Raw genomic sequence first — 27,403 nt, 5'->3', positions numbered from 1 at the left:
CCGGACCCGCCGCCCGCAGCCCGGCCCGGGAGCCCAGCCCAGCCCAACCCAGCCCATCCCATCCCATCCCGTCCCGTCCCGGCAGGTGAGCTGTGGGGGCGGGGCTCGGAGGTGGGTGCTGAGTGTCCCCCCCCCGTGTGACCCCCCCCGGTGCTCCTGGCATTAAAGAGCTGGTGCGGGGGGAGGGGCCGCGGGGGGCCCTGGGTGCGGGCGGGGGGCCCGGCAGCCCCCCCATGGGTGCCCGGTGCGGGGGGGTCCCTGCCGCAGAAGCCAGGGCCAGGGCGACTCCCGTGTCTCCCGCAGTGGCCGGGCCGGGCCGGGGCTGTCCGCGCACGAGAGGCAGGGGCCCGGCCCGGCCCGGCCCGCACCGCGGCGGTGCCCGGTGCAGCTGGCGGCCGCCCCCCGCGCACATCCGTCCGGTCTGGTCTTGCATCAGCCGGGCTGGCGGCTGGCCCTGCGGCAGGCCGGCGCGTGGCTCGGGGGCCGTGGCTCGGCGGGGCGCGGGGCGCTGGCTGCGGGCCCCCGGGATGCCCGCGGAGGGGTCCCCGCCGCCTGGTCCCCGCCGCCGGTCGTGGTCGAGGCCGACCCGCCGCGCGTGGGCCGGGCTGCCGCTGAGGCTGAGCGGGGAGCGCCGCGCTGGAAGTCGGCCTGGCTGCGCTCTCCCGCCCGGGGCCGCGGGCGGGCTGGTGGGGACGTGGCCTGGCGGCTGCAAACTAGTCGCTGCGCCTCTGGCCTGCGGGACGGTGAAGCACATTGAAAAGACCCAGCGTCCTGGGAAGCTGGTTTCTTTCGACGGTGGTGCTGGGGGTGTGTGGTTCTCCTGGCCTGGGCCGTGAGAAGATGCCACAATTTCGCTTTTGTTCTTAGTCATTCCCCTCTGTCTGTCTGTCCGTCCGTCCGTCCTGGGGCCTTCAGTCTGCAGACACTGCGAAGGAGCAGGGGGCATTTCTCTAGCCACCAGAGACGAGCTAGGCACCTCAGAGAAACAGGTCAGAGCTTTGTACCCAAAGGTCTGGAATCCGAATTAGGGAGGGTGTATGTGATCCACCCCCTGGCGCTGTGACAACGAGGAGTTAGTTGTGTCCCTCCCACCAAGCCTGCTCAGTTTATTACAAGGAAGAAACAGTTCGGTCAATACTAGACAATCTGTAAAACATCTGGACTCCGGCACTGTGCCTTCCTCCCTCTTGCTAGCCTCTGCAGTGAGCATTGTGGAGATCTGGGGTGACTGTGTCCATCTTACTGCAAACACCCTGTCAGCCACTCAAGGAGGAGTGTCCAGACAGCCTTGTTAGTTCAGTGAATGTGCTCTTAGAGCTTACCTTTTGTTTAAAATGACCTTTCAGAAAGCTTTGACTGTAAACTGCCTTTCTGGAGCGGGGAAATCTGTGGACAGACTTAACAGAAACTAGAGACGCCAAACGATGGAAATTCAAAATCTAGTTTTTACTGGGTGGTGGTCTGGAGTGCCAAAGGGACTTTGCTCTCAGGGCTTGGATCACAAAAGGATCCTCCTGTCAGGAACGTCAGAAATCCTTATTCTTAACATTCTAAGAGAGCTTGCAGATCAGAAGTGCTGTGTTACTGAGATTACCTGCAGTCAGGACTGAAAACCAGAAAACTTGTGATTCTGTATTTGGTCAAACCAAAACTTAAAGAACTGATTCATGTTTCTGACAGATGTGAACTCTGGCTTGCGTTTTATTGTCCTTTGTCTGTTACAACTGTTCTCCGAAAATCACAGTGAGGGGAGTGGTTTTTGTGCTGGCTGAGAGCTCTCCGCGGGACCAGACTTTTGTTTTTACTGGTAGTTTTATCATGCCACAGACAGACAGGTAGAACTTCACCTGGGCTGGTGGAGTCCCATTCATCGACTGCAGCCTCACAAAATTGTCTTGGGGGGACAACGAGGAGAAACTTGTTTGAAAGCTTTGGTGAGACTAGTGGACAGTGGGCCTGACCCTGCTACAGTCCATCTGGACACTCACTGAGAGCTGGTCGGGAATTGACACACACAACGTTTCTTCAGCAGAAAATGCCAATTTATCAAAAGCAAAATGTCTTGATTAAAAGTTTGTTGAGGAGATTTCTCAGGTCTGGGATGAGAGGGAGGGAGACGCAGACCCACCCTGTCCTAGCCTGGTGGTGAAGGCATGTGGGAGATCCAGGTTCATATCTCTTCTCCGCTTGATTTGGAGCAGAGACTCAAAGTTGGGTGTCCCGCACCCCAAGTGGGTGCCATCACCAGCAGGTGGCTGGCTAGCCTAGTGTGGGTGGGTGTTGCTCTCGCTTTTGTTCCAGTGTGGAAAGGAAATATCCGATGAAACCACCAGAACTTTTCATGAAGCAGAATTCCTGTTTTCTAGCCAGCCTCATCGATAGTGTGATAGTACAGCAAACGGCCCAGCGTCCTTCTCCTGGCTTCGCACAGTGGAGGCGGGAGACTGGCATGGAGTCTTCTGAGAAAACAGGGACTCTTTTTGGAGGGGTCTGGCTGTCCCCACAGCTTGCCACGCAGATCCCCACTCTGCATGCTGACTTCAGTATTTGCTGCTGCATTTTAGGTTCCTTACAATCCCCCTGCCTGGGAAATCTGGAGCACAGATTGCAGGCCATTGTTTCTCAGCTGCACTTCAGAAATCAATCCCCAGAGCAAAGGTTGTTTGCAGGGAAGCCACTGGTGGCTTCTGTCAATTAAACAGCACCTCTCACTCCCTGCAGCGTGGCTCTCCTGTGAATGCCTGCCAAGGCAGGCTGGCTGGTAAGCAAGCATTCAAAGTGCAAGGACTGACGGAAGATATTGAATAAAAGCTACTTTTTAACCATTCACTGCCGCCCCCGCCCTCCACCCCTGCAAGACACGTAGGGTTAATGATCCTCTGGCTTTCCAAACCTTTTGGCTGCTAGACTGGGTTAGAGAACTGTGCTCAGAAGAAGTGTGTGTGCGTGTGCTGTAACAGGGCTTATTTAATGCACCAGCTTAAAATGGCCTCGCATAATTGCTGGCATGGCACAGAAACTGCTCAGGAAGTTGGGTCCCAAAGGAGGCATACTAGGAAAATAACTGCGTCTGCAAGCTGTGCGGGAGGGAGCCAGGCCTCCTGTACGGCTGAAGTAAGGTTCAAGGGTCTATTTCTTGTGCCCCTTGATATGGACATTTTGCCCTACAGGCCAGTCCCCCCCATTCGCAGTGATCGGAGTTACCGGCTCCCAGAGCCCCCGGGCACACACCTCCAATGCAGCTGGAGTGTGACCTTGGAGACTTGAGGCTACAGTTCTCTGTTTTGTTCCTCTCCAAAGTTTCTGGTTCTTTCACCTGGTGCCCCTGTGATGTCAGGCAAGGTCCTGGTGGCTTGGTTACACGCTGGCTCTGCCCCAGAGATGAAAGGAAAGGCTAACCACAGAGAGACATGAGCCATGCAGAATCGGAACAGTCTATCCGTCAGATCTTTAAACCTAGTCTGGGAGAATGAGCGGTAGCCAGTCTGGGTTAGATGGGTGAGGGGCCCCATTCAGGGTCAGCCGGATGAAAGCGTTAATAATGCAAGTGACCTGAATGCTGGTGAGAGATGGTGTAGCTCTTCCTCCTTTCCCTTAGGGCTTGTCTGTGTTGGGGCTTTAGCCACCAGCACAAAGCCCGGCAGTAGGTGGCCCTGCTGGGGCCAGTCACTGCCCACCCTGGAGCAGCGCAGACCATTGTGAGCGATAATACAGAAATATTCGTTGGACGTTTCTCCCTTTGCGGCATGTGAGAAAAACACTAGCTGATGTAGTCACAACATGTGCTGAAACACTTTAACATTCTCCTGAGTTATGCCTGGAATCGGAACAGCAGCTACTGAAGTTGGCCACTTTTTAAATCCGCAGGTGTGAATAACTTGCATCCAAGAGTTCTACAAGAGTTGGCCGAGGAGTTCAATGGCCCATTAATGTTGATTTTTTAATCACTCTTGGGGCACTGGGGAAGTTGCAGAGGACTGGAAGACCACTAATGCTGTGCCAATATCTGACTGGGTAAACATGTAACTCTAGGTCTGTCAGCCTGACTTTGATCCCAGGCAAAGTAATGGGAGTGGCTGATACAGGATTAGATTAATATACAATGAAGGGAGGGTAATGTAATTAATGCCTATCAACATGGTTTATGTAAAATCAATCCTGTCAAACTAATTTGTAATCTCATCCAAAAGATGTGTCGTTTGGATGATAAAGGCAATAGCACTGACAGAGTGGACTTCTGTAAGACTTTTTGCTGTGTGACATTCTGCTTTTAAAAGCTAGAACAATATAGAATCAACGTAGCACATGTGAAATGGATTAAAACTGACGGACAGGTCTCTGTAATTGTAAATAGCAGATCAGCATCGAGTGGGTGTGTTTCCAGTAGGGGCCTGCTGGGACCAGCTCTTGGCCCTATGCGGTTTAACACTTGTATCAATGACCTGGCAGAATACAGGAAATCCCTGATAAAGTTGGCAGATGAGACACAGATTGGGGGAGTGGCAAACATGGAAGAGGACAGGGTCACTGTTTCCAAATGATCCAGACGGTTTGTAAGTTGGGTGCAAGCAAACAATATACACTTAATGTGGCTAAGGGTAAATACATACTGTGACGCAGTGGAAGTATTTTGGGGGGTTTCTCTGAGTGTGGTCTGTATGCCTCAGTTTCCCCTGCCCCATATGTTTCTTATGTTTTCCGGTGATCGGACCTGGGTGTGTGATCATTGTAGAGGCCACCGGAGAGCCACCCCCCAGCCACATGTCCGCCAACCAGACCCCTTTGTCCTCCTGAGCCAGCCAGCTGGGATGGGTTGGGGCAGGTGAAGACTAGGAGGAGCGGCCACCTTGCCTGGGAAGGAGCCAAAGGACTGGGGGTGGTTGGGGGAAGGAGGCGAGTCCCCCGTGGGGGGCCCAGCAGGGATGGAGCCCCGAGAATGGGGCTCTCCAGGTAGTTGCTGCTGTAACTCCTAGTTAAGCCGATAGCTAGCAAAGTCTAGAACTAATAAACCCCTCTGACTTCCACGCTGGCTGTGAATCGCTTCTGACTGCAAGGTGGGTGCCTGGCCCTTCGGGGGTGGAGGAAGTCCCCGGGACCCATCCAAGGGGGGTGGTCCCACAGGGGGAGTTCCAGGCGGAGCAGGGGGGCTGAACACTGCGGGGCCAGAGTCAGGAGGCGGCACGGGTGTGTGGAAACCTGAGGGCAGGTTGCAAAGCACTAGAGTCCTGACTGGCTGCATCCCGAGTGGTTCAAGGACACGATCCCTGTGGGACTCCGTCACAAGGTCATCGAGGACCGAAGACTGTCACCCACACCTACCAGATAGGGGACTGGCTCCTGGAAGCGGGGACTCTGCGGACTTGGGGCGCGTGGTGGATAATCAGCTGCACGTGAGCGCTTGGTGCAACACTGGCCAGAAGGGCCAATGCCATCCTTGGGTGTATAAAGCGGGGGATCCTGAGTGCGGTGGAGGACTTCCGTTGCCTGCACGGGAGTGGGGGTCTGCTGCTGGGATGCCGTGTCTGGTGATGGTGTCAATGGTTCAAGAAGGATGTTGAGAAATTTCAGAGGCGAGCCGCGGGAATGAGAGCGGATTGGAAAACGTGCTTTTGGTGACCGAGGCAGGGAGCTCGAGCTGTTTAGCAGAATGAAGAGCAGGTGAAAGTTGACTTGGTGGGTCTGTGAGCACCGCGGTGGGGCACAGAAGTGTGATGAGGGCTCTGCATCTAGCAGACAAAGAGGTAACGAAATCCCGCCCGCGGCTGGACGTTGAAGCTAGACAAACTCGGACTGGAAACGAGATTCCTGGTGGAACAAGTTCCCAAGGGCTGTGGGGAATTCCATCACTGGCAAGTCTTAAATCAAGACGGGAGGCTTTTCTGACCAGAGATGCTCCAGTAAAGTGAAAGCAGGAATTGATGCAGGGCAGGTCTCTGCCCTGTGTTGTGGGAGGTCAGACTGGATAATCACAATGGTCCCTTCTGGCTTTATAATCTGGGACTCTACAGTAGGCATTGGCATAGATGCAGCCATGCCAGCAGCTACCCCCCCCCCCCCCCCCCCCCCCCACACACACACACACACACACACACACACACACACAGAGAGGAGCCCCTTGCATTCAGTTCTCCACTCTGCCTCTGGGCAGAAGGGGCAGGACAGAGGAGATGGCAAAGCTGCCCCCAGCCAGGTTAAAACTTCCAGCAGTTCCGCTTGTGCTTTCCTGTCCATTCCTAGCTTGGTGACGGGCCAGTCAGCCTGGGACATCCTAAATCACCCCCGATGGGATCCATGCATGGCTGCAGGAGCCCAGCATGGGCAAAGAGTAGCATAACTCTGCAAATCACCTTTGAGAGGTTTTTGTGAGTGGCCGTTTCGAGAAGGGCCCCCTTGTGCTGGGTGTTCGGGTGGTTTCTGCCCCAACAAGCTGGCAAGAGGCAGCTGGGACACACAGACCAGGGGTGAGGGGTGTGTGAGGAGGGGGCTCCGGTGAAGCCTGCAGTCCCTGATTTACGAGAGAGCGCCGGGGGCTGAGGGGAAGCAGTGTTCTCTGCAGCCTGCGCAGTGCTCGCCGTGGGAACTCGGAAGCATGTCTCAACAGAATGGGACCCAGCTTGGTTTTGGCAGCCAGTCCAGGAACTGTTCCCGGAAGTGAGCAGTGGCTGACGTGGTCAGAATGTCACTGTCACGCTGCAACCTGGGGACTCCAGCTTTCGGGCTGCCAACGCTTCCGGGAGCTGTGCACACAGCCGCTCTCCAGAAGTCATCTGAGTCGTTTCAAATAAACGGCGTGAAAGACGTGGCGGGGGCACCAGTTCAGCTATGCTGGTGGCGGCTTGGTGGGGAAACACCATCTGGGCCTTGGTGAGCCTCCTGCAGTAGTCTGGGCGCTCCTAGAAGGTGGTCGGGGCACGTTTGCAGTGCCCCAGGACGGGCCAGTCTGGGAAGCAGGTGTCCCGTTCTCCTGCCGCTAAGACGAATGGGGCAGCCCAGCGCTGGAGAGGGCATGTCCCATAAGCACTTTCTCAGTGCAATGGTTTGCTTTGCTCTTCACTAGGCGGCTGAGTAGCCGGGCGTATGGAGAAGGGGGCCGTGCAGGACGGTGCCTAGAGTTGCCTGATTCCTTAATACACGTTTGGTCTGACCCTCATGGCTGTATTGAGACATCCCCCAGTGACATGCTGAATAAAACAGCAACCTGCGGTCAAGATCTGAATTCAGATGATCTCCGATGACCTGCCCTTTAGAACCAAAACAGGCGCGCTCTGGATTCCCCGACACATGCCTGGGGCCAGTGACGTCAGAGGGAGGAGGATTTTTTTCGGTAATGTTACAAAGACACCACTGAGAATCCAAGTCCCTTCCATTTCCATTCAGGCGGCCCAGGCTGGCTGCGTGGCGCTGGCTGCTCTGTACTTCTGCAGCGGTGTTTTTCCCACACCGTCTGGTGGCAGGAAGGGCTCCAGGGATGTTCTGCAGGAGTGTGAATGACAGAGGAGGCCTTGCAAGCATCTCTCCTAGCTGGCAGCACCTCACAGGGGACGCTGGGGGGTGGAGCTGTAAACCCAGGAGGACCCGAATCTGTTCAGTGCGGAAGCAGCACGCCAGCCGAGGAATCTCTCACCCACACGCCACTGCATTTCAGGGTTAATTGGCGCTGCTAAAAAGGCTGAAAGCCACTGCGGTCTGGCCTGTGCCTGGGCTCCCCACCAGCAGCATCCTCTCGCTGTATCTGCCCGCGGGCTGACAGCGTTCGGGTGTTCGAGGCCAGGCGGGCGATTGACCGTGATTAGCCCGGTATCTCACCTAGTCGTACCAGCGGGGTACTTCGGGGGGCTTTGCTGCCGCTTGTATGTCCAGCAGCTTTCGGAGCCCGTGGCAGGGGCCGGCCTGGGATCTGCTGTGCAGAAGGGAACCGCCACGCTGTATGCTCAGGGGGCATGGCCCGAGGGGAAGTGCAGGCGGTTGTGGGGAGAGCCGCTGACGGCCGGCAGGACTCCAGGCACTGGACAGAAAGAAGAGAGCAGGGCGGAGCTGTGTTTCAGGGGGCACCTCCTGCCTTTAGCGGAAGGAAGCCCAGATTGAGTTGCAGGTTGTCTTGGCGGAGACAGGCAGGGCCGCTGGCACAACACTGTGGGAGGAAGGCTTGGGATGTAGCGGGGCCATGCTGGGGGGTCTGTGCCCAGGAAAGTCTGTCTGTTTATAGCAGGAGTGTCAAGTCCCTGAGCTCCTAGAGGGCTCAGCGGCAGAGGGAGAGGTTAAAATCTGTGCGGAGACTCTGGAGGGGGCAGCAGCCGTCTGGCTGAAGCATGGCACGCTTGGGGCCCCGTCCTCGGGTGTAAAAGGGCTGGGGCAAAGTCCACTGATGCTAGGAGGAGACCTTCCATCGACTCCCCGAGCAGGATCAGCCCCCAGCAGCCCCGCTGACCTCTTCACATGCCGCCAGCATCCTGGGTTTTGGCGGGTCGGGGGCGCAAAGCGAGAGCAGCGCAGCTCCCTCTGTGTGGGTGGGGTGAGCCCCTCCCTCTCTCCAGGGGTCCCCCCAGCTGTAACCTGAGCTCCTGGGTGGGCAGCACTTTGAAATGTGGCATGGAGCCCTTAGAAAGCTGCTGTCACTCACTGCCAGCTGCTCCGTCCGGCTTTGAGCCGTTTTCACTTGTAAGCCTAGAGAGGCTCTCTGGGCTTTCTGAAAGGGGTGCACCCCCAGTGTGAGTACGGACCAAGCTGGAAGGCGATGATTAACAAAGCCCTGCTGTTGAGAGTGGAAGAGCAGTGCCGATCCAGGTCTGTGGCTGGTGCTGGAGACTCCTCTCTTGCGTAAGAGCTGGGTTTGGGTTTTGTTGTGGTGCACAACGCTTATCCGTTTGTTTAGGAATCCAGACTCTGGGCAGGGTGACCAGATGTCCTGATACTCGGGGCTTTGTCTTATACAGGCGCCTATTACCCCCATCCCCTTCCCGGCTTTTCACACTTGCTGTCTGGTCGCCCGAACCCAGTGGCTTGGCCACAGACTTGTTGTGGGCAGGGCACTTGGGGCTACGTTTTCCTCACGCAGCTACATGTTCTGGATGCCTGCATTTGAGTGACAGGTTTGACCTACATTAGGCCCTGACTCTCCGAGGTGCAGAGCGTTGGCATCTGGTGTTGCAAATGTTCAACGCTTCTGCTAATGGATACACGAGTGGGTGCAGGATCCAGGACCCTAGCATGCAGAGGAGGGCAATCGTCCTGATTTCCTTCCTCTGATAAGTTTCTCTTGCTTCATACTGAGGGTTTTGGCTGCTGTAAAAACAGAAGCAGAAAAGCAGCTGTTCTCGCTTTCATCTGGAGTGTGATTTGTGCTTCCTCATGTGCAAACACCAGCACCAGGCTGCTCTCCCTGCTGAGCTGCTGCTTTGCCTGCAGGTGTCTAAGCTGGGAACAGGCTTCAGAGCTTGCAGAAATCAACCTTGAACTGCTGGGGAGACCTTGGGGGTTTCCCCGTCTCTACCTCCAGACTTTCCATGGGTGGCAAGTGCAGGGGACTCCTGGGTGCATTTGATGGGATCTCAGATGCTTCCTGTAACCTCTTACAAAACCACTGCCCCGCCATCCAGCTTTCCTGACGTTCAGCTTGTCCTTTAAATGATTGCTCTGATGGCCTTTGTGTGGGGGCTTCCCTTGCCTGGGCTTTCCCTGCGGTTATTTACCCTGACGGAAGCCGCAGGGCCTGGCTGCCCTCTGGCATGGATCGGGGGGATCCCTTTGGAGGTTAGTAGGGTTACAGCCACGTCAGACCAGAGAGAGGAGAATGTCTCCTGTTTCTCCAGTCTGGGACCCCGGCATTGCTTTGTCTGTTTGTTCCAAGAGCAAAACGTGACCCCGAACCTCTCTTAGCTCCTCTCTCTGCCCCTGGCCTTTTTCAGCGAGCTTTAACGCCAAGACTTGCAATGCCAACCCCTCTACCACTGTGTCTCTGCCCCATTTCCGGCCTGAAATGCTGAACTGACCCCATAGCCCGATTTTCAGCTCTGCCCCCACACCTCACATGCGGGAAGTGTTTCTTTCTAAAAGCCAGGCTCTCTGAGGAGGCTGTGCTCAGCTGATCTTTCGCAGGGGGATGGGCTCATGCCTTTGCAGAGCTGCAGCTTGCCCTGTGAACAAGCCCCGGTTTCCCCTGCTGGTTTTTGTTTGATTCCCGTTGACACACATGGAATAAACCCAAGGGTTATTTCTTCCTTATGTCTGTCGATTCCTGGCAGTCCCCGCCTCCCGCACTTACTGTAAGTCAAGTCCAGCTCATTCCCTGCCCTGGGTCTGGTGGGAAGCCAGAGACCAGCATCAGGCTAGATTCTGTTTGGGGGTGGGGGGTGTCTGCCGGCACCCTGCTGATGTCATGTAACCAGCGGCACAGGGGTGGTTTGCAGCTGCCGCTCTGCAGAGGGTTGGATTCCGTCCCTGGGGTCTAGGACGTTGCATTGCCTGCCTGTCGGCATCTTCTCAGCCTCTCCCTTGTCTCCTCTTCCCTTTGAGGCTTTGATGTCTTGGCTGTTTAGCAGGAGGAGGCTAACCTAAGAAGCTGTCTCCTAGCGCACAGCTGAGACCCATGGAGGAGTTAAGCCTCTCTCCAGGCGAGGGAGGGGGGGAGGGTTGGAGCCTGTAACTAGTTTAGCACTGGTGACAGGCTGGCCGGGTGACAGGGGCGCTGAGTCATGCTGGCTGCTGGGGTTTCTTTATTCCTCGTCTAGCGTCTTGCTTTGTGGCCACCCAAGGAGCGGGTGGTGTTTGGTTCGCCTGGGGTGAGCAACATGCGTGAGGGTAAAACTGACGTGGCTACGTGAGGGGCTCGGGTGGGTTTGTACGGGGCGGGGCAGGGATCCTCCGGAGGACAACCCGTGCCCACTGCCCCTGACCTCTCTGTAACCCCCCATGACGTGGCTGGGGTCTCTGCTTCAACGTTCTTTGCGTGGCCTGCATTTGGACCCGAGCTGTCGGTTACCCCGGGGGGAAGGCTGTCGTGCAGCGGGTACAAATCCGTGCAGGTCTCGGGTCCATCCTGCAGGTGGATTTTGCCAGGATTCCTAAGGGCAGCTTGGCTGAATGGAGCCAGAGGAGTCCCTGGGGCGCGCGCCTCGCCCAGGCCTGCGAGCGATCCCACCCCTGCTCAGCGAGGGACGTCCTCTGCCTCGCCGCGGCCTTGCACGTGCGCAAGGGGCTTTCCTGAGTCGGGAGCTGAAAGGGAGGCACTAAATCAAAGGCCAGATGTTTTCAGAAGTGCTGCGCGCCCAGGGAAGTCAGCGGCAGCTGCAGGCGCGGGGCCCCCGTGACCACCCAAACCCATTTCCTCTGGGCTGCTGAATCCGAAAGCTATGGCCGTTCTCTGCCACGTCCTCTGATTCTGCCCCTGGAAACCTGAACTCACTTCTCTGTCTGCAGCCTCCTCCTCTCCTTCCTGAAGAGGAGGTTTGAGTCTGTTTTCTAAATCCCTGCTGTGGCAGGGTTGGTCTGGGCAGATCCTGGGTCTGCAAGGACCTCAGCTGAGCTGACGGGACAGGAGGCTCCCCTCTGCGGGCCCTTAACTGTCCGGGAGAAGCTAGCGTTGTGCTAGGAACTGAGCAGGCGAACTCTTCTGTTGTGCTTATCAGCGCTGATAGCAGGCTGGCTACCGTGCAGCGGAGCTGTGGTTATGCTGCTTCCTGTGGCTTATTTATGCTTTAATAAACCGACATCTACCAAGGCCGGGCCTCGCCAGTCGCCAGAGAAAAGACCTTCCTTCCACTCCCTGCGCTCTGGTCGCTGACCTTTCGAACTGTAAGGGTGAGAGTGAATTTTACCCCTAGCTGCATCCGGGGCCATGTCTGAGCCTGGGGCCAGGACTCTGTGTCTTGTTTCAAGGACACGGTTATTTTTCAGAAGGTCCTTGGCTCTGGACCGCGGCAGAACACTGGTTTGTGTGTGGGAAATGGCTCGCCCGGGAGGATCTGACTTTTACTCTGTGTTGATGAACTTCAGTGGGATGGGTCTGTGTGCAGCCCAGCGCACTTGGGGGCTGTACAGAAGCGCCAACGCTCCTGCAGCCCTGAGAAATAGCTGCCGGGCTAACGAGAGAACAGGCAGAAGGGATAGGTGGGAGAGCGGAAATGGCCAGAGGCTCTGGCCCTGGGCCCCGAGGACGGCCACCGGGGGACTGTGGGGTGCGTTTCGGGGCTTTGCTGGAACATGGAGCTTGTGCTCGTTTTTGTCTTGTGCTCGATGGTGTCGAACTAGCCCTGTGCAAATGCCTGGGAGCCTGGCATTGCTCTTGCCGCCTCTCTCCATGCACCGCTGCTGGGGAAAGGGCAGGAGGGACGGGCAAGTGAGGGCATTTGTACCCTGGCAGCAGACAGGACGGAGGCAGCAGAAGCGCCATGGCAGGGTGCTCCGGGCTCTGGCTTGCTGGTCTCCTCTGTTTGCCATCGTTAGCGCTGTAATCTCTGCGCTGGTCAGAGCTGAGCTCTCGCCAGCGCTAGACCGTGTGTGTCTGCCCCAGGGACGTGAGAGAGAAGCCTGTGCCTTGTGCCCTGGCATCCAGCTCCTGCAAAGCCGTGCATGCAAGGCCCCCGTGTCTCAGGGTGAACTTCGCTCTGTGCGGAGGCCGGCACAGGTTTGCCGGTGCAGGAGGGGGGAGTAGGTGCATGGGCAGACTCTGCACCCGGGTGAATTTTAACCTTCAAGATGCAGCTTCCCTGTTGTCGCTAATGACAGGAGATCCGGTCACCTGGCTGTGGAGTCTAGACCGTTTCTTTCCAGTTGCAAATGTACCTGAGGGCAGATGGGTCACAAGATAGGCCTGATCTTCTGGTTGTCGGGTTTGTATTTTATTTCTAGGGCGCCTCTAAATCCCCTAGTCCGAGCACTTGGTCCTAGCTCTGTTTAAGACGCCCTGGCCACCTCACTCCTCTCAGTGTTGTGCTCTCCCCCTGGGGTCACTTGGAGCTGGCTTTGTTTCTTTGGCCGCCTTGTTGATCTGGGCCAGTTCCAGGCAGTTCATTAATGACTCATTCCCCATGGACGGCCCAGCGAGGAGCTGACGCTCACCCCAGTCTCTGAGCCTGCCCTGCAAGCAAACCTAATCCTTTTCGCCCCAGTGGACAGCAATGCAAAGCGTAGGGGGAAACTGAGGCGCACACAGACTCTGTACAAATATTTCTGACCGTTCCCCCTTGGCCCGGGGGTGGGCCGCAGTGCGGGCCCCTCGGCAGAGGTTGAGACTGGAGTTATTTTTGTGTCTCCTGTGGGTGGACGACAGGAACTCCTGTCAAAATCAGGAAGACAGTGCGCGGTTGTTTTTCCTGCTGAATTCAAGAATGGCGGAGGGGACGTCCGTCCGCTTTAACAATTAGATAAACGGGAGCGTGGGGCTCGGATCAAGCAGCACCGATGCTGCTCTTCCAAGCAGCCCACCTGTGGGGCCAGGAGCCTGGCAAAACGGGAGGGTGGGGGGGGGCTGCAATCTGGCTTGGACCCTTGGCCACGTGCCTGCAGCGACATTGGCTGAGTCGCTCTGGCAGAGCGTCCGGCCCTGTGCGGCTGTGACCGCGCTGCGGATGCCCCGCGGAGCCGTTCCCTGGGGAGCTCAGGAGCGCCCCTGGCGCCCGCAGGCAGTGCCCGCTCGGAGGCTGCCCGCGTGTGCCCCTGCGGCTCTGACGCGGTTCCGTGTGCGTTGCCAGGTTTCCAGAGTCCGACGAGATGGCGCAGTGGAATCAGCTGCAGCAGCTGGACACCCGCTACCTGGAGCAGCTGCATCAACTCTACAGCGACAGCTTCCCCATGGAGCTCCGGCAGTTCCTGGCCCCCTGGATCGAGAGCCAGGACTGGTGAGTCCTCGTGCGCTGCCGGCGGCAGGCAGGGCGTGAGCACACGGGGTCAGCCCTGGACTTTCTGGGGAGGGGGATCCCGTTAGGGCAGTGGCTCTTCCTTGCAGCAGCTGGAACTGTCCAGGCTGCTGGGGGGGGGGGGGCTGCAAACGGCCGGTGTGGCTGGAAACACCTGAACTCTGGCCTGCCGGGTGCCGACTGGATGACACTCCCCGTGCACCAGGGCTTGGTGCCACTGGAGCCCTCTGGGTTCGGTGCTTAGCCCCCTGCACGGGGGCAGCTTTGCCCTTCCTGAGCTTCTCTCCTAGACGGGTGCCTGTGGGGAGACTGATAAACACACGAACTCCCCGTCCCTTGGCCTCTCTCGCCCGCGTCCCTGGCGGACCTGATGCTGCCCTGGGGATGAAGGCTGGTGTGTAACACGCCCTCGGGCAGGCGCATGGTGCCAGTGCCCGGGGCTGGGGAAAGGAAGTGCCCACACAGACGTGCCGTTCTGACATGATGCCCATTGCAGACGGGTCCAGGGTGAGGCACTGGCTCTTGACGACTCCGCCCGGTGGGGAGCGCAGAGTGTGGTCGTGCAGGGGGCGTATTGAACTCACAAAGACTGGCTCCAGGCCCAACTTTTGGTGGCTGCCTAAAGATGCCGTCTTGGAAGCTGTGTGTCCCGCTGCCTGCATGGGGAGTCGGGCCCATGCACGCCCCGATGAGCCGGCGTTTGCAGCCCCGTGACTCGGGTATGCAGGTGGCAATGCTTGCACTCACTGGGGCTTTCCTAGGGAAACTCCAGGAAAGTAGGTGCCCCGGCTCACATCCCAGCGGGAGCCCGCACAGTACACGTCGGGGGTCCCGCCTCTGCTGCCGGTGGAGCTGCCCGGGGCTGAGGCTGGGGGAGCAGAGCGGGGCCCATTTGGTGGCCCTGAGTACGTGCGAAGGACATCGGTTTGTTTCAGTCCCAGCCCTCTCCGGTCCCCACTTGCAGGGCATACGCGGCCAGCAAGGAGTCCCACGCCACGCTGGTGTTTCACAACCTGCTGGGGGAGATCGATCAGCAGTACAGCCGGTTCCTGCAGGAGTCCAACGTCCTGTACCAGCACAACCTGCGCAGGATCAAGCAGTTCCTGCAGGTGGGCGGCGTGGAATGGGGGGGGGCTGCAGAGCTGGAGGTGGGGGGGGGCTCCCACGGAGAGCCTGTGGGTGGAGGGGTGCGTGCATGGGAGAAACGCGAGACCGCGTAACCTAGCCCTGCAGGCCTGCACGGCGGCGCCTCGTGTGGGACTACGTGAGCCTGACCCACTCTACGCTGTCGGCAGCTTTGGGGGCTCCGCCCAGGTGGGTTGGAGTCCCAGGTCCTGTCACAATCCGCAGCAGTTCCCTTGAGCCGCTCGGAAATGCCGCGCCCTTGCCGTGGGGCTGGGAATCGCCGCCGCGCTCTTCACCTCTTCATTTTGGTTGGATTTTTTCCCTGTTCGTCTCTCCACAAACGCGTATAGAGCAGGTACCTGGAGAAGCCGATGGAAATCGCCCGCATCGTGGCTCGGTGTCTCTGGGAGGAATCTCGCCTCCTCCAGACAGCTGCGACCGCGGCCCAGGTGAGAGCCGGGGGCTGCAACCTTTGCTGAGGCTGTTCCCTGCCGGGCGGCCGCTCACCCCTGTCCTGACGCAGAACGAGGCCTAAGCACCCTTTGGGCTGCGGTGGGGCAGAGGTGGGACCCACGGTCTGTGGGATGTGAGTGGCCATTCACAAGACGGGTCCCGTTAGCTCAGCGCCTGGAAAGCAGCGCGTTCCTGGCAGCGCAGGGCGGCCGTTAGCTGGCTTCGGCCGCTGTCCCTTCTGTTTGCTGGGCAGCGAGCGCTCCTGGCAAGCGCAGCATGGGGTACAGGCTCACCCCGCTTGGGTCGCAGGGGCTCCCCATCTGCATTCGCCTGCCTTCTCCCCTCTTCTGTGTGTAGGCGGGGGCGGGGTGGCATGTACTAAGATCCGGGAGCCCCGACCCAAATAACTCCCCAGCTGCTGGTTTTATTAGTGCTGGGGGGGAGAGGGGGAAATCCTCTTGCAAATCTTCCCTGAGGCAAGAGGCCAGAGCGCGGGAGCTGGCAGAAGGGATCGCTGCAGGGTCTGTGATCCGGCTGGACACAAATGCCCTTCTTGCTCTCTCCCCCCCCCCCCCCCCAACAGCAAGGGGGGCAGGCGTCGCACCCCACGGCTGCCGTGGTGACGGAGAAGCAGCAGATGCTGGAGCAGCATCTACAGGACGTGAGGAAGCGGGTGCAGGTAGGTCAGCCCAGCTGCCCTGGAAGTGGCCGGCTGTGCCCCCCTTCCCCCCCTGCTGCCCTTCGGTGCAAAGTCCTGGGGGCACTTGGGCCGCTGACCCTGGAATGACCCCCAGCCCCTGCCTTGCAGGACCTGGAGCAGAAGATGAAGGTGGTGGAGAATCTCCAGGACGACTTCGACTTCAACTACAAGACGCTGAAAAGCCAGGGAGGTAAACGGAGAGCACGCGGCCTGTCTGCAGGGGAACGCGCTGCGCAGTCTGTCTGAGCCTTCGCTGCCCAGTGCCGGGCTAGGAGAGGGCACCGGCCTGCGGCCCAGGAGACCCCAGTTCTGTTCCCAGCTCTGCCATAGACTCTGCGTGACTTAGTCTGTGTGCCTCAGCCCGCGCCGGGCGGGGGGGTGACCGCTCTGCCTGGGGCCTGCGAGGATAGACACAGGATGGGCTGGGGGCGCTCGACGCTCCTGTGGGGGGCGGGTGTGGAGAGTGCAGCTGAAGACAGCCAAAGGCTTGCTGTCCCGGCATCTCCGCTTGGCAGGGGACTGTCTGAGCAGGGCGCGAGGGGCACGTGGGGGGCCCGTACCAGGCGAGGGCTGGGGCGTGTGTCTGGCGAGTGACTCGCTCCTGTCCCCACCAGATATGCAGGATCTGAACGGAAACAATCAGTCAGTGACACGACAGAAGATGCAGCAGCTGGAGCAGATGCTGACGGCGCTGGACCAGATGCGAAGGGTATGGTGCTCCCCTCCCCGGTCTCTCATTTGGGGGCTCCCTCCCCGGCGCCGAGCCGGCTTTGTCTGTGTTAGACACGGGGAGAAAAGACCGAAATGGAAAGAGCCGAGGCATCTCCTGCCGCCGTCAGCCTCTTGGCAACGCGCAGCTGAGCTGCGTAGCGGGACGCTGCCGCCCGTCTGCCTGCGTACTGAGGCTCTTTCCTTAGCGGTGTCGTCTTAAAGGATCTCGCTAACCCAGCTCAAGCCCCAGAGTGGAGGCTTCGGCGCTGTGTAAACCTGACTTCTGTGGAATCTGGTTTGTAAAAGCCGTTGATGCTGGCAGAGCTGCAGGTGCCCTCCAGGAGCCTGCTGTGTAACGGCTGCAGAGCTGCAGGGGCTGGAGGGACTGGGTGATACTGGAACGTCTTGTTCCCCCGACAGGGGATTGTCAGCGAGCTGGCTGGGCTGCTGTCGGCCATGGAGTATGTGCAGAAGACGCTGGCAGATGAGGAGCTGGCTGACTGGAAGAGAAGGCAGCAAATCGCGTGTATCGGGGGCCCTCCCAATATCTGCCTGGATCGCCTGGAAAACTGGTGAGCCCCCGTGAGCTTCCCCGTGGCCCTGTTCCCGTTAGTCCCCCCAGCTGGGCACTGCTTGGACTCCAGGCGGGGCTTTCCTTCAAACCAGCAGGAAGGGAGCAGTCTCGGCCCCTCGCCAGCCTTGCCGAGTAGTCGCCAATATCCCGCTGGCTGCCGCTAGAACCAGCCGTCTTCAATTTGCCGGTCAGAACAGCCGCTTGCCCCCGGCCGGCGTGATCTTGCCAGGTGGCTGTAAAGAATTGGGGCGCCGCCCAGGCCACGACTGAGCCATTTACACCGTTCGCCTCTGCGAAACTTGCATGTCGAGCCTTTCCCGTCTCCTGCTGAGACCTGCCCTGCAGCCTCGGGGAGCCAGGAGGCCAGGGGTTTGGCTCCCCTCTGCTGGCTGCAGAAGGCGGGCACGTGGGTGCCCCGGTGCTGAGGGCCAGAGCGGGCGGAACTAGTCGGAGGCGCTGTCAGCCGCCGAGCGAGACCCTAACGCGTCTTCGCCCCCCCCTGTAGGATAACGTCCCTCGCAGAGTCGCAGCTTCAGACGCGTCAGCAGATCAAGAAGCTGGAGGAGCTGCAGCAGAAAGTATCTTACAAAGGAGACCCCATCGTGCAGCACCGGCCCATGCTGGAGGAGAGGATCGTGGAGCTGTTCAGGAATCTCATGAAAAGGTACCGGGGGCGCCTCCCGAGGGTCCTGGCTGCTCCCGTGTGGGGGGGGGGGGGCGCGGGGGACGAGGCTCCATCTGACCCTGATGCTCCCTCTGCTCTCCTCCTGCAGCGCCTTCGTGGTGGAGAGGCAGCCCTGCATGCCCATGCACCCCGATCGCCCCCTGGTTATCAAAACCGGCGTGCAGTTCACCACCAAAGTCAGGTCAGTCTGTGTCTGGGGGGACGGGGGCGCGAGGCTGTTGTCGGCAGTGAAATGGAGCTTGGCTGGAAAACGGCCGTGCAGCCAGGGCGGTGAATCCGGCCCCGCTGTGGCCGCTGGGAGGAGACGCTGCAGTGGCAGGCCAGCTGCTGATGCGGCGCCGGCTGCTCTGTTCCCCTCCCCCTGCAGCCAAGGGTGGCGGGAGGACGTGTCAAGCGCTGGGTCTCGTTTCTGCCGTGACCCATTTCTCAGGGCGCAGAGCCTCCGCTGGCCGCCGTGCCGGCTCTGAGGTGCCTGGCGTCAGCACCTTCCCATGGCTGCCTGTCTTCTCCAGCCCAGCCTCTGCCCACCCCATGGCACCTTTCTGCCTGCTCGTCCCGGGGAGCAGCGAGAAGCAGAGAGATCCGGGGCGCCTGGGTTTGCAGGCCAGCGCCGTCCTGCAGCCGGCGTCGGAGCTGCGAGGGAAGGGACGGGTGCAGGATGGAGAGCCGGGCTCCCGAATGCCAATCCCAGCTCTGCCCTGGCCCTGCCGCGGGGCCTGGGACAAGTCCCTTCCCCTCGCCGTTCCCCAGATGTGCCCCTGCCTGCATTCGGGAGGAGCCCCACAGCTCCCAGCAGCCGCTGCCGGGGATGGGGCTCTAGTCTCCCGGAAGAGGAGAGGCCCCTGGAGCTTGGCAAAGCTCTGTCCCAGCCTCACCGCGTGCGTGTGAGCAGCAGTGCTGCCAGAGAACTGCGCGTGGCTCTGCCTCTGGCAGCCGTGTCTAAATCTCCTGGGACGCTCGGCTCGTTCGCACGAACCACGGCTGCTCTGGTGTCCAAACGGCTCCGCTCGTGCTGAAACGGCTGCTCCCTTCCAACAGGTTACTCGTCAAGTTCCCTGAGCTGAACTATCAGCTGAAAATCAAAGTCTGCATTGACAAGTGAGTATCGTGCTGCAGACCAGGCCGTGTCCGCGGGGCTGGGAGCGTTACCTAGGAAAGGGCCGAGAGCCGGGGGCTCTCCCCACGCTCGGCACGTTCCCCTGGCACCAACCTGCTCCTACCCTGAGACCAAGCACGGGCAGAGGGTGACAGGAGGAGCCGTGGTGCCCGGGCCCTGCTCTTGGGAGGCTTTCCCGCCCACTGCACGCGGCCCTCGCTCAGGTGCCCTGGGGTGCAGGTGTCCTCGTGCAAATGAGCCGTCTGCACAGGCCCTTGGGTCCTCTTCTTCCCTTTCCCTGGGGAGCCGCAGTGCCCAGCTGGCGTGTGTAAATGGGACACGCCTTCCACTCCGGAGTGAGCCGACTCTGCCTTTCTCTCCTCTCCAGGGACTCCGGTGACGTTGCTGCACTCCGGGGGTAAGTGGAGCCAACGCCTCTCGTCTTCCCCTGTCCCTCAGGTGCACGACGTGTCCCTCCCCCTCGGGCTCAGGGGGTCCTAACAGTCCTTTTCCCCCCCCCAGGTCCCGGAAGTTTAACATCCTGGGCACAAACACCAAGGTGATGAACATGGAGGAGTCGAACAACGGCAGCCTGTCGGCGGAGTTCAAGCACCTGGTGGGTAACCGGGCCGTGCAAGGTGCTGGCCCCGGAGGCGCTCGGTGCTGCCCTGACTTTAGCTCCTTGCTTCTCTTTGCAGACGCTGCGGGAGCAGAGATGCGGCAACGGGGGCAGAGCCAACTGCGACGTGAGTGTCCGAGCCCGTGCACGTGCCGAGAGCAGGGCCCTGAAGGAGGAGACGCCTCTTGTCCCATCCCTCTGGGCCGGGGAGAGACACTGGGCCCTCCCCCTCGGGCCATCTCCTGCGGGGTTCACTGTAAAGTGACCTCCTTCTCCGGACGGGCTGGGAGCGAAGCTTGCGCCCTGCGTTCTGCAGGGAGGCAAAGTCGCACCCCCATGACCCCCCCTTCCCCCGGAAACCGGTCAGGCCCGAGTGTATCCACAGGGCGTCTGCGGTGAACGGTGCCAGCCCGTTGGCAGCCCTGCTGCTCTGCGACCCAGGGCAGCACCTGTCTGCTGGCTGCCCAGCCCCCGGGGAGTCGAGGGGTCGCTCACGTCCCCTGAACGCCCCCTGTCGTCCCCCCAGGCCTCCCTGATCGTCACGGAGGAGCTGCACCTCATCACCTTCGAGACCGAGGTCTATCACCAGGGCCTGAAGATAGACCTGGAGGTGAGTCCCGTGGGCTCTGCTTGCCTGGCCAAGCTGAGCCCGGCTCATCCCTCCAGTGACGGTGGGGCTGGTCCCCGAACAAGGCAGCGCTCCGTCTCGCTGCTCTCCTGCTGGCCTTCCCGCGAGGGCTGGGTGCAGAGCCAGGAAGTGGCTGTGGGCAAAGCCGCTCGTGCCAGGGGAAGCAGCAGGGCAGGGGGCGGTCGGCTTGAGACAGGAGAGGGCGTTGGACGAGGCTCCCTGCGCTTGCTTCGGGGAGGGTCGCCCCGGGAGCCCCGGTGGGAACCAGCCAGATGGCGCTGCTTGCAGATCACTGGAGGGCCCGGGCGGGGTGTGTGTGTGTGTGTGTGTGTGTGTGTGTGTGTGTGTGTGTGTGTGTGTGGGGGGGTGTGTGTGTGTCTGTGTGTGTCTGGGGCGGGCTGAGGTAACAGCAATGTCTCGTCTCCAGACCCACTCGCTGCCTGTGGTTGTCATCTCCAACATCTGCCAGATGCCCAACGCCTGGGCCTCCATCCTGTGGTACAACATGCTGACCAACAACCCCAAGGTGCGTGTGTGGCCGGCCCAACTGTGCTGCGCCCCTTGCGTGGCCCCGGGCGGGAAAGGCTGGGCAGGGCCTCCTGGGGGCCACGGGGTGAGAGCAGGTGGTGGGGACCCGCTCGGGGGCGTCTGTCTCTCCTGAGCGGAAACTGAACCTGAGCTGCCCGGGCCTGACGACTGACTCCCAGGTGAAACCTCCCCAAACCCGCCTGCGCTCGGCTTCTCGGCAGCTCTTCGAGCGGGGGAGGGATGGGGGGCTGTCGACACCGGTTTGTCATCCCACGGTCAGAGGAGCAGCCGCTGGGCGGGGGCCGCAGAAACCCCTCTTTTCCGTCCTGGGAGATTGGGCCCGTCCTGCTGGGTGCTGCAGGGAGGCAGTGAGACCGTCCCCGCCTCAGAGCGCGCCCTGTCCACCCAGACAAGACCGAGAGGAGAAGGGGGGAAACTGAGGCACAGAAAGAGGAAGTTACTTGCCCGAGGTCACGTGCACTGGAGTGCCCCCTCCTCGTGCAGCAGCCCACGTGGCAATCTCGGGGGAGGGGGTGGCCTGTGGCCTGACCAGCCGGGCAGCATCTATCTCAGGGTCTGACCAAGCGGGCTTGGCCCGCTGCATGCCAGTGTGTGTCGTCAGGCTGCAGCAGCATCCCCCTCCCCAGGAAGGTTTCGTGTCTTCCCACAGAACGTGAATTTCTTCACCAAGCCCCCGATCGGCACCTGGGACCAGGTGGCCGAGGTTCTGAGCTGGCAGTTCTCCTCCACCACCAAGCGGGGCCTCAGCATCGAGCAGCTGACGACGCTGGCCGAGAAACTCCTGGGTAACCCGCCTGCCAGAGGGCTGGGCTGTGTCTGTGCCAGGGGATTGAAACCCCCTGAGGCAGGCGGGTTCTGCCAGGGGCAATTGGAAAACGGGGGACCTCTTATGGCAGGGTGGGGGGCTTTGTCCCTGGGCAGCAGGGGGGCCTGCCCGCCCGCCAAGTGTCCAATGCATCTGGACACAGGCTGCTCGTGTGAGAGAGACGGGCTTGTGGCTGGCACCCTTCCAGCCTGGGGAGAGCTGGGGGCCGGTGTCGGGGGGTGAACCTCGGCTGCCCTTGAACAGAAGGGCAGGCTCAGGGCGAGGGCTGCAGGCAGAGGCTGGGTCTGGTCCCAGCGTTCGCGGGACGCCTGGCTCGCTGGCCTGGAGGGCAGCTGCAGCAGCAGGATCCCGGGGGGCGTGCAGGGCTCCTCACCCAGTGCTAACGCTCCCTTCTGCCCCGCTTCAGGGCCAGGCGTCAACTATTCCGGCTGCCAGATCACATGGGCCAAGTTCTGCAAGGTGAGACACCCCCCCGCCCCCCCCCCGAGCTGCACCCCTGCCCCACGTTCCCTGTGCAGGGGCCTCCCTGACGGGGTGTGTCTCTGCTCCTCTGCAGGAGAACATGGCCGGCAAAGGATTCTCCTTCTGGGTCTGGCTGGACAACATCATTGACCTTGTGAAGAAATACATCCTGGCGCTGTGGAACGAAGGGTGAGCCTGGGCGGCGCTAAAGCTGGCGCAGGGGAGGGGAGGGCTGAGGCGGGAGCTGTGGGATGGCCACGGGTGGGTGTGCCCCGGCCCTGGGATCTCCGCACGGGGGCTTGCGGAATCGCTTTCTCCAGGTGGAGAAATGTCGTTTTCCCTAAAGCCGGCCCCTGTGAGCCCCTTCTGGGGTCTGAGCACCAGGCCGGGGCCCTGGGCGTTCGTTTAACTCTCTCGGGTGACCATGCGGATCAGAAATGGGGGGTGCACGTGGCAATGGGGAGGGACAGGGCACCCCGGCCGTGGTGCAGTCTCTGCAGCAAGACTGGCCTCTCCCTAAAACATGCGCCAAGCTGCGGGCTGAACGTGCGGCTCCGGCCTGTCCCGGATGCGTGGCAGGTGCTTTCTGGGCTGAGCAATGGGACGCTCTGCAGCTGATCAGGCCCGCAGGACACCTGTGCCGGCCGTGAGCCCCGGGTGGGGTTGCCCGGGCGCACAGGGGGCCGGGGAGCAGCTCCCTCCTTCCCTCCAGCAGGGGCGACTCCTCCCCTGGATCTGACTCGGCCGGTGCCCAGGAGCAGATCAGCCCCTGGAGTAAGTTCCTCTGGCGCAGCTTCTTCAAATCCCCCGCGCCCGGCTGAGACTGTGCCTAGGCCTGCTCCGCAGCAGCGGGGGCCAGGGATCCCTTCCGCCAAGGGTGTGCAGCTCCTGCCGGGGCCAGGGCAGCTGCGTGGGTGGGTGGGTGGGTCCGATCCTGCCATTGCGCCGCCTGCAGAGCCCCCCTCGCGGCGTGCAGCTGGCCAGCCCGTGAAGCCGGGTTCTAGAGGGCCAGGGCAGGCAGTGGGGCTGGAGCGGACGGCCCGGCTGGCAGCTGCTGCTGTTCGCTCACGCGCCGTCTCCCCCCCGGCGCAGGTACATCCTGGGCTTCATCAGCAAGGAGCGGGAACGAGCCATCCTGAGCACCAAGCCGCCGGGCACCTTCCTGCTGCGGTTCAGCGAGAGCAGCAAGGAGGGCGGCATCACCTTCACCTGGGTGGAGAAGGACATCAGTGGTACGTGCCCCGCCCCCGCGGCGCCCGGGAGTCCGCACGGGGCCCCTCCCCACGCTGGGGGCGGATGGTCCCATCGCGGTAGGAGGAAGGTCTTGCCAGCAGAGCCAGCCCGTGTAACGGGGGCTCAGACCCCCCAGCTGGCGCTCTAACCACTGCCCTGTCCTGTCCCCTGACCCGTGCTGCCAATTTGTGACCCAGCAGCTGCCTCTCTGTGGGTCAAACCCTCGTAACGGCCCCCAGGATGCTCAGCTCCTGGTGTGGCCAGAACCGGGGGGTCCTGGGGCTCCAGGCTGTTCTGGCTGAGCCGCCCCACTGCAGCAAGCTGCGGCACCGCAGCCGGCTGGTCTGTGTCTGTTCCTGCTCTCTCTGGGCGTTTCCCATGGGAGCCCTTCCGCAAGGGACGTGTGCGGGGGGCCTGCATTACATGCCGCCGCCGCCTCCTCCTCCAGGGAAAACCCAGATCCAGTCGGTGGAGCCGTACACCAAACAGCAGCTCAACAGCATGTCCTTCGCCGAAATTATCATGGGCTACAAAATCATGGACGCCACCAACATCCTGGTCTCGCCCCTGGTCTACCTGTACCCCGACATCCCCAAGGAGGACGCCTTTGGCAAATACTGTCGCCCCGAGAGCCAGGAGCACCCTGAAGCCACGGACTCAGGTAGTCGTTGACTTTCCGCAGCTGCCGTCTCTGTCCCGCGGCTGCCGGGAGCGGCGAGGTCTGCAGAGAGGGAACAGCGGCAGCATCACAAGCACAGGGACCTGCCTGCCTGCCCGGCTGGCTCGCTGCTGCTTCACCTAGACCCTCCGCTGGGGGGGGGGGGGAGAAGCCGTCTTGTCTGTGGCTGGCCGGGGCTCCTGATGGCAGGGCCGAGCGGGGCTGGGCATGTCCGGGGCTGTGCGGCCACGGCAGTCGGTAACCGTGCTCTTCTCCCACAGGCACTGCACCCTACCTGAAGACCAAGTTCATCTGTGTCACCCCGTAAGTGTTCTGCGAGGAGGCTGCTGTGGGGGGCGGCTGCAGGGGTGTGTCTGAGCATCGGGTCGCTCTGCTCCACGAGGAGACCCGCCTCGACTGTGAAAACAGTCTTGCTCTTTGGGCTGCAGCGACCCCAAGATCGGGCCCTCTTGGGCCAGGTGCTGCACAGAGGCGCCCCGGCTCGGCGTAGCTCAGAGCATAGGGCTGGCTGGCTGGGATGCAGGGGGGGTTATCCCTGTTCTGCAGACGCAGAAGTGGGGCCCAAAGAGATTCCACGACGGGCCCCAGTCACCCAGGAAGTGGGTGCGGAGCTGAGAATTAAACCCAGGTGGCCAGTCCTGTGTCCGGCGCACGGCACCAGCCTTCCCCGTCAGATTTGTCTCCCCCCAGCCCAGCTCCAGCAGACGCCGGCAGCCCCGGTGCGCTGGGGCGGGACGCAGCTGGCACAGCGCAGGTAGGGCTGGCTTCTCATGGCTTCTCTTGTGCTGTCCCCCCTTCCCGATACAGCACGACCTGCAGCAACACCATCGACCTGCCCATGTCCCCGCGCACGCTGGACTCACTCATGCAGTTTGGCAATAACAGCGAGGGAGCCGAGGCCACCGCGGGTGGCCAGTTTGGTAAGTGGGCGAGGCCAGGCCCCCCCGGGCTCTTTGAGCACTTGGCCGAGCCGTGGACGCTTCGGGTCTGGCTTGGGCTCACCACAGACCCTTCCGGCGTCGGCGCCCCCCAGGCGCGTCGCATTCAGCCAGCGCCGGGGGCTCCCCCCCTCTGACTGTGGCCCCGTCCCTGTGTGTTTCCCGGCAGAGTCTCTGACGTTTGACATGGAGCTGACTCCGGAGTGTGCCGCCTCGCCCATGTGATGGACGCACGCCCAGCTCCACGCTCCTGCAGCTTCTCTCGGGGGAGCATCTCAACAACTCTAGCTTCCTGGCTCCAAGTCATTTCCTCGCCCTCGTCCCGCTAGGTCACGCGTTGGCTCCGTGTCCCAGAGCATCCCTGGGGAGAGACGTAGGACCAGGGTCCTGATCAGTTTGCAGCCGTGTAACCGGAGCCACCAGCTGGTGGTGTCAGTGGTTTCGGGGGAGGGAACCTTTCTTCTATTTCCTTCCATAACACACGTTTTGTTTTCTTTTTTGCTCGATCGAGTGCCGCGTCCTGTCGTGCAAGGCGCTTGCCAGGCCTCCTGGGTCACTGCGCGCGGCCAGAAGCCACTTTCCCAACTCCTGCCCTTTGCTAGCCTCCAGACACCCGTGAGGACTTTTAACTAACAAGCTGTTTCTTTAAGAGGCAGCTGGGAAAAGGGACTTGGCCCCCGGAGTCCTAGCCCAAAGTGCTTTGGCTAGTCAGCAGAGGGGGGCATAACCCTGGGCGAACGCTCCGTGCTGGTCTGCCAGGGTCATCCACGTCAGGGCACCAGACGGCATCGAGCTAAGGGGGCTGGAAAGCGACTTCCCCTCTAGGCGGGTCAGTCCAGAATGGCTGTGCCTCCCAGGAGACCCTGGGTTCTGGCCCCCAGGAAGCTGGGTTAGATGGACCATCAGCCAAGCTGCTGTGGTACCTGGTGATCCTACGATCCGTCCCCCCCGAGGGGAAAGTTCTCGCGGCCCCTGAACCGGATTCAGTTGTGAATGGCGCAGTTCAAGCCCCTGCCCCTCCGACCAGGGTCCGCTCCCTGCCTGGATCGGCCAGCCGCTGTGCTCAGAGCCACCCTGGAAATGCGCCAGCAGGGAGCCTTGGCTTGCCGTGGGGGGAGGCAATGGTTCTGCCTGGCTGTCGTCCGCTCTCTGATACGACACAGCTGGGTCCTTGCTCTGGGTGGTCACCGGGTTGCCAGTGGGGCGAGGTTACCCTGCCGCTAGGGGGTATAACCAGCCGGCCGGGCCCTGCAGTCAGGTCACACAAACCAAGGCGGGGCAGCTTTCCCCTGGCGCTCTCTATTTCACGTTTAAACCCACCCGCTCTCCAGGCCTGCTGCCGTCGGCTCTCGCTGCTCTGCGGCCGGCTGGTCCTGGCCCGGTTGGAACTGGGAGCAGAAACGTGGGGGCGGGGGGGGGGGTTGCGCTTCATTTCAATCTGATGTTGGTTTTTCAGTGATAAGCTACCCCGCAGCAGCCACCTCCCAGCCAGCTGCGGGCGCGCATGGGCGGGCGGAGGCTGCTGACTACTTTCCTAGCCTGTGCTGGAAACGTGCCAAACGGCCAGCAGTATTGTTGGGCAGAGATGGCGGCTCGGCTCTGTGGAGCCCGGGTCACCCTGTAGATAGCGGCCGGGCGAGCGTATGAAGCTACTAACAGTTCTGCGCCGTATTTAGCCAGATAGGGAGCTTGCTGTAACCAGACGCCAGGCTTCAAATTTCTCAGACTTGCTGACGTCACAGTATTGGGTGAGCATGAGCCACTGGGGAGCGAAGGGAGGCGGCTGGCACTGGGAAAGGGGTGGGCCGGGGGTGCAAAGCGAGAGCTGTCTGCATTTTACAGTGCGGTCTAAACCCACACTGCTCAACGCCTCGGGATGGTTCCTGTCTTAAGCCAGCAGCTGCGGTGCTGGCCTGGCAGCACGTCTCCCCGTCTGGGGCAAGGGCCAGTCTGAGCTGCTGCTCCAGGCCCTGCATTTCGGGCAGGGGTGCAAGGGCAGCCTTGGCCAGGGGGCTGGGAACCTGTCCAGCTACCAACTAGCAACCCCCTCCCAGCTGCCCCCTTCACTTCACTTCTTATCGAGCCGCCTCTGTTGTGTGTGTCACGCCCCCAGTGGAAGCTCAGTACTGGAAAGATTTTATTTTTTGTATATTTTATTGCTGTATTTACAGGCTTTCACTTTCTCTTAAATAAAGGTGCTAAAGCGACTGTACGGGCCCCATCTGCATTAATCCGCGCAGTAACTAACAGCCTCCCTTGGCTTAAAGGCAAA

At 60.9% G+C, this 27,403-nt stretch overlaps 1 protein-coding gene across 3 annotated transcripts; it reads left to right on the top strand.

The window, feature by feature from the left end:
- The first annotated feature begins 57 nt into the window (after positions 1-57).
- Positions 58-27,339, top strand: STAT3 (signal transducer and activator of transcription 3). 3 transcript variants are annotated; one of them, XM_067541354.1, is made up of 24 exons: positions 58-85; positions 13,689-13,835; positions 14,818-14,962; positions 15,329-15,427; positions 16,015-16,110; positions 16,240-16,321; positions 16,746-16,840; positions 17,263-17,414; positions 17,922-18,080; positions 18,190-18,282; positions 19,140-19,199; positions 19,586-19,615; positions 19,720-19,813; positions 19,896-19,943; positions 20,343-20,426; positions 20,872-20,970; positions 21,643-21,778; positions 22,226-22,278; positions 22,376-22,470; positions 23,374-23,513; positions 23,963-24,175; positions 24,454-24,496; positions 25,001-25,113; positions 25,301-27,339. In XM_067541354.1, exons 2-24 carry the CDS (start codon positions 13,708-13,710, stop codon positions 25,354-25,356), a joined length of 2,313 nt encoding a protein of 770 aa, XP_067397455.1. In that variant the 5' UTR covers positions 58-85; positions 13,689-13,707; the 3' UTR covers positions 25,357-27,339. The 3 variants fall into 3 exon arrangements, with proteins under 3 accessions (XP_067397455.1, XP_067397453.1, XP_067397454.1); XM_067541352.1 differs by having other exon boundaries at positions 23,963-24,178; XM_067541353.1 differs by lacking the exon at positions 58-85 and adding an exon at positions 11,776-11,796 and having other exon boundaries at positions 23,963-24,178.
- The last annotated feature ends 64 nt before the right edge of the window (positions 27,340-27,403 follow it).

Source organism: Emydura macquarii, unplaced genomic scaffold (assembly GCF_026122565.2).
Source record: "Emydura macquarii macquarii isolate MOO-44397 ecotype Brisbane River unplaced genomic scaffold, CSIRO-AGI_Emac_v2 contig_629, whole genome shotgun sequence".
Classification (NCBI taxonomy): domain Eukaryota; kingdom Metazoa; phylum Chordata; order Testudines; family Chelidae; genus Emydura; species Emydura macquarii.
The sequence above is the reverse complement of the archived record's forward strand: the minus strand, read 5'-3'. Positions and strand labels throughout refer to the sequence as shown.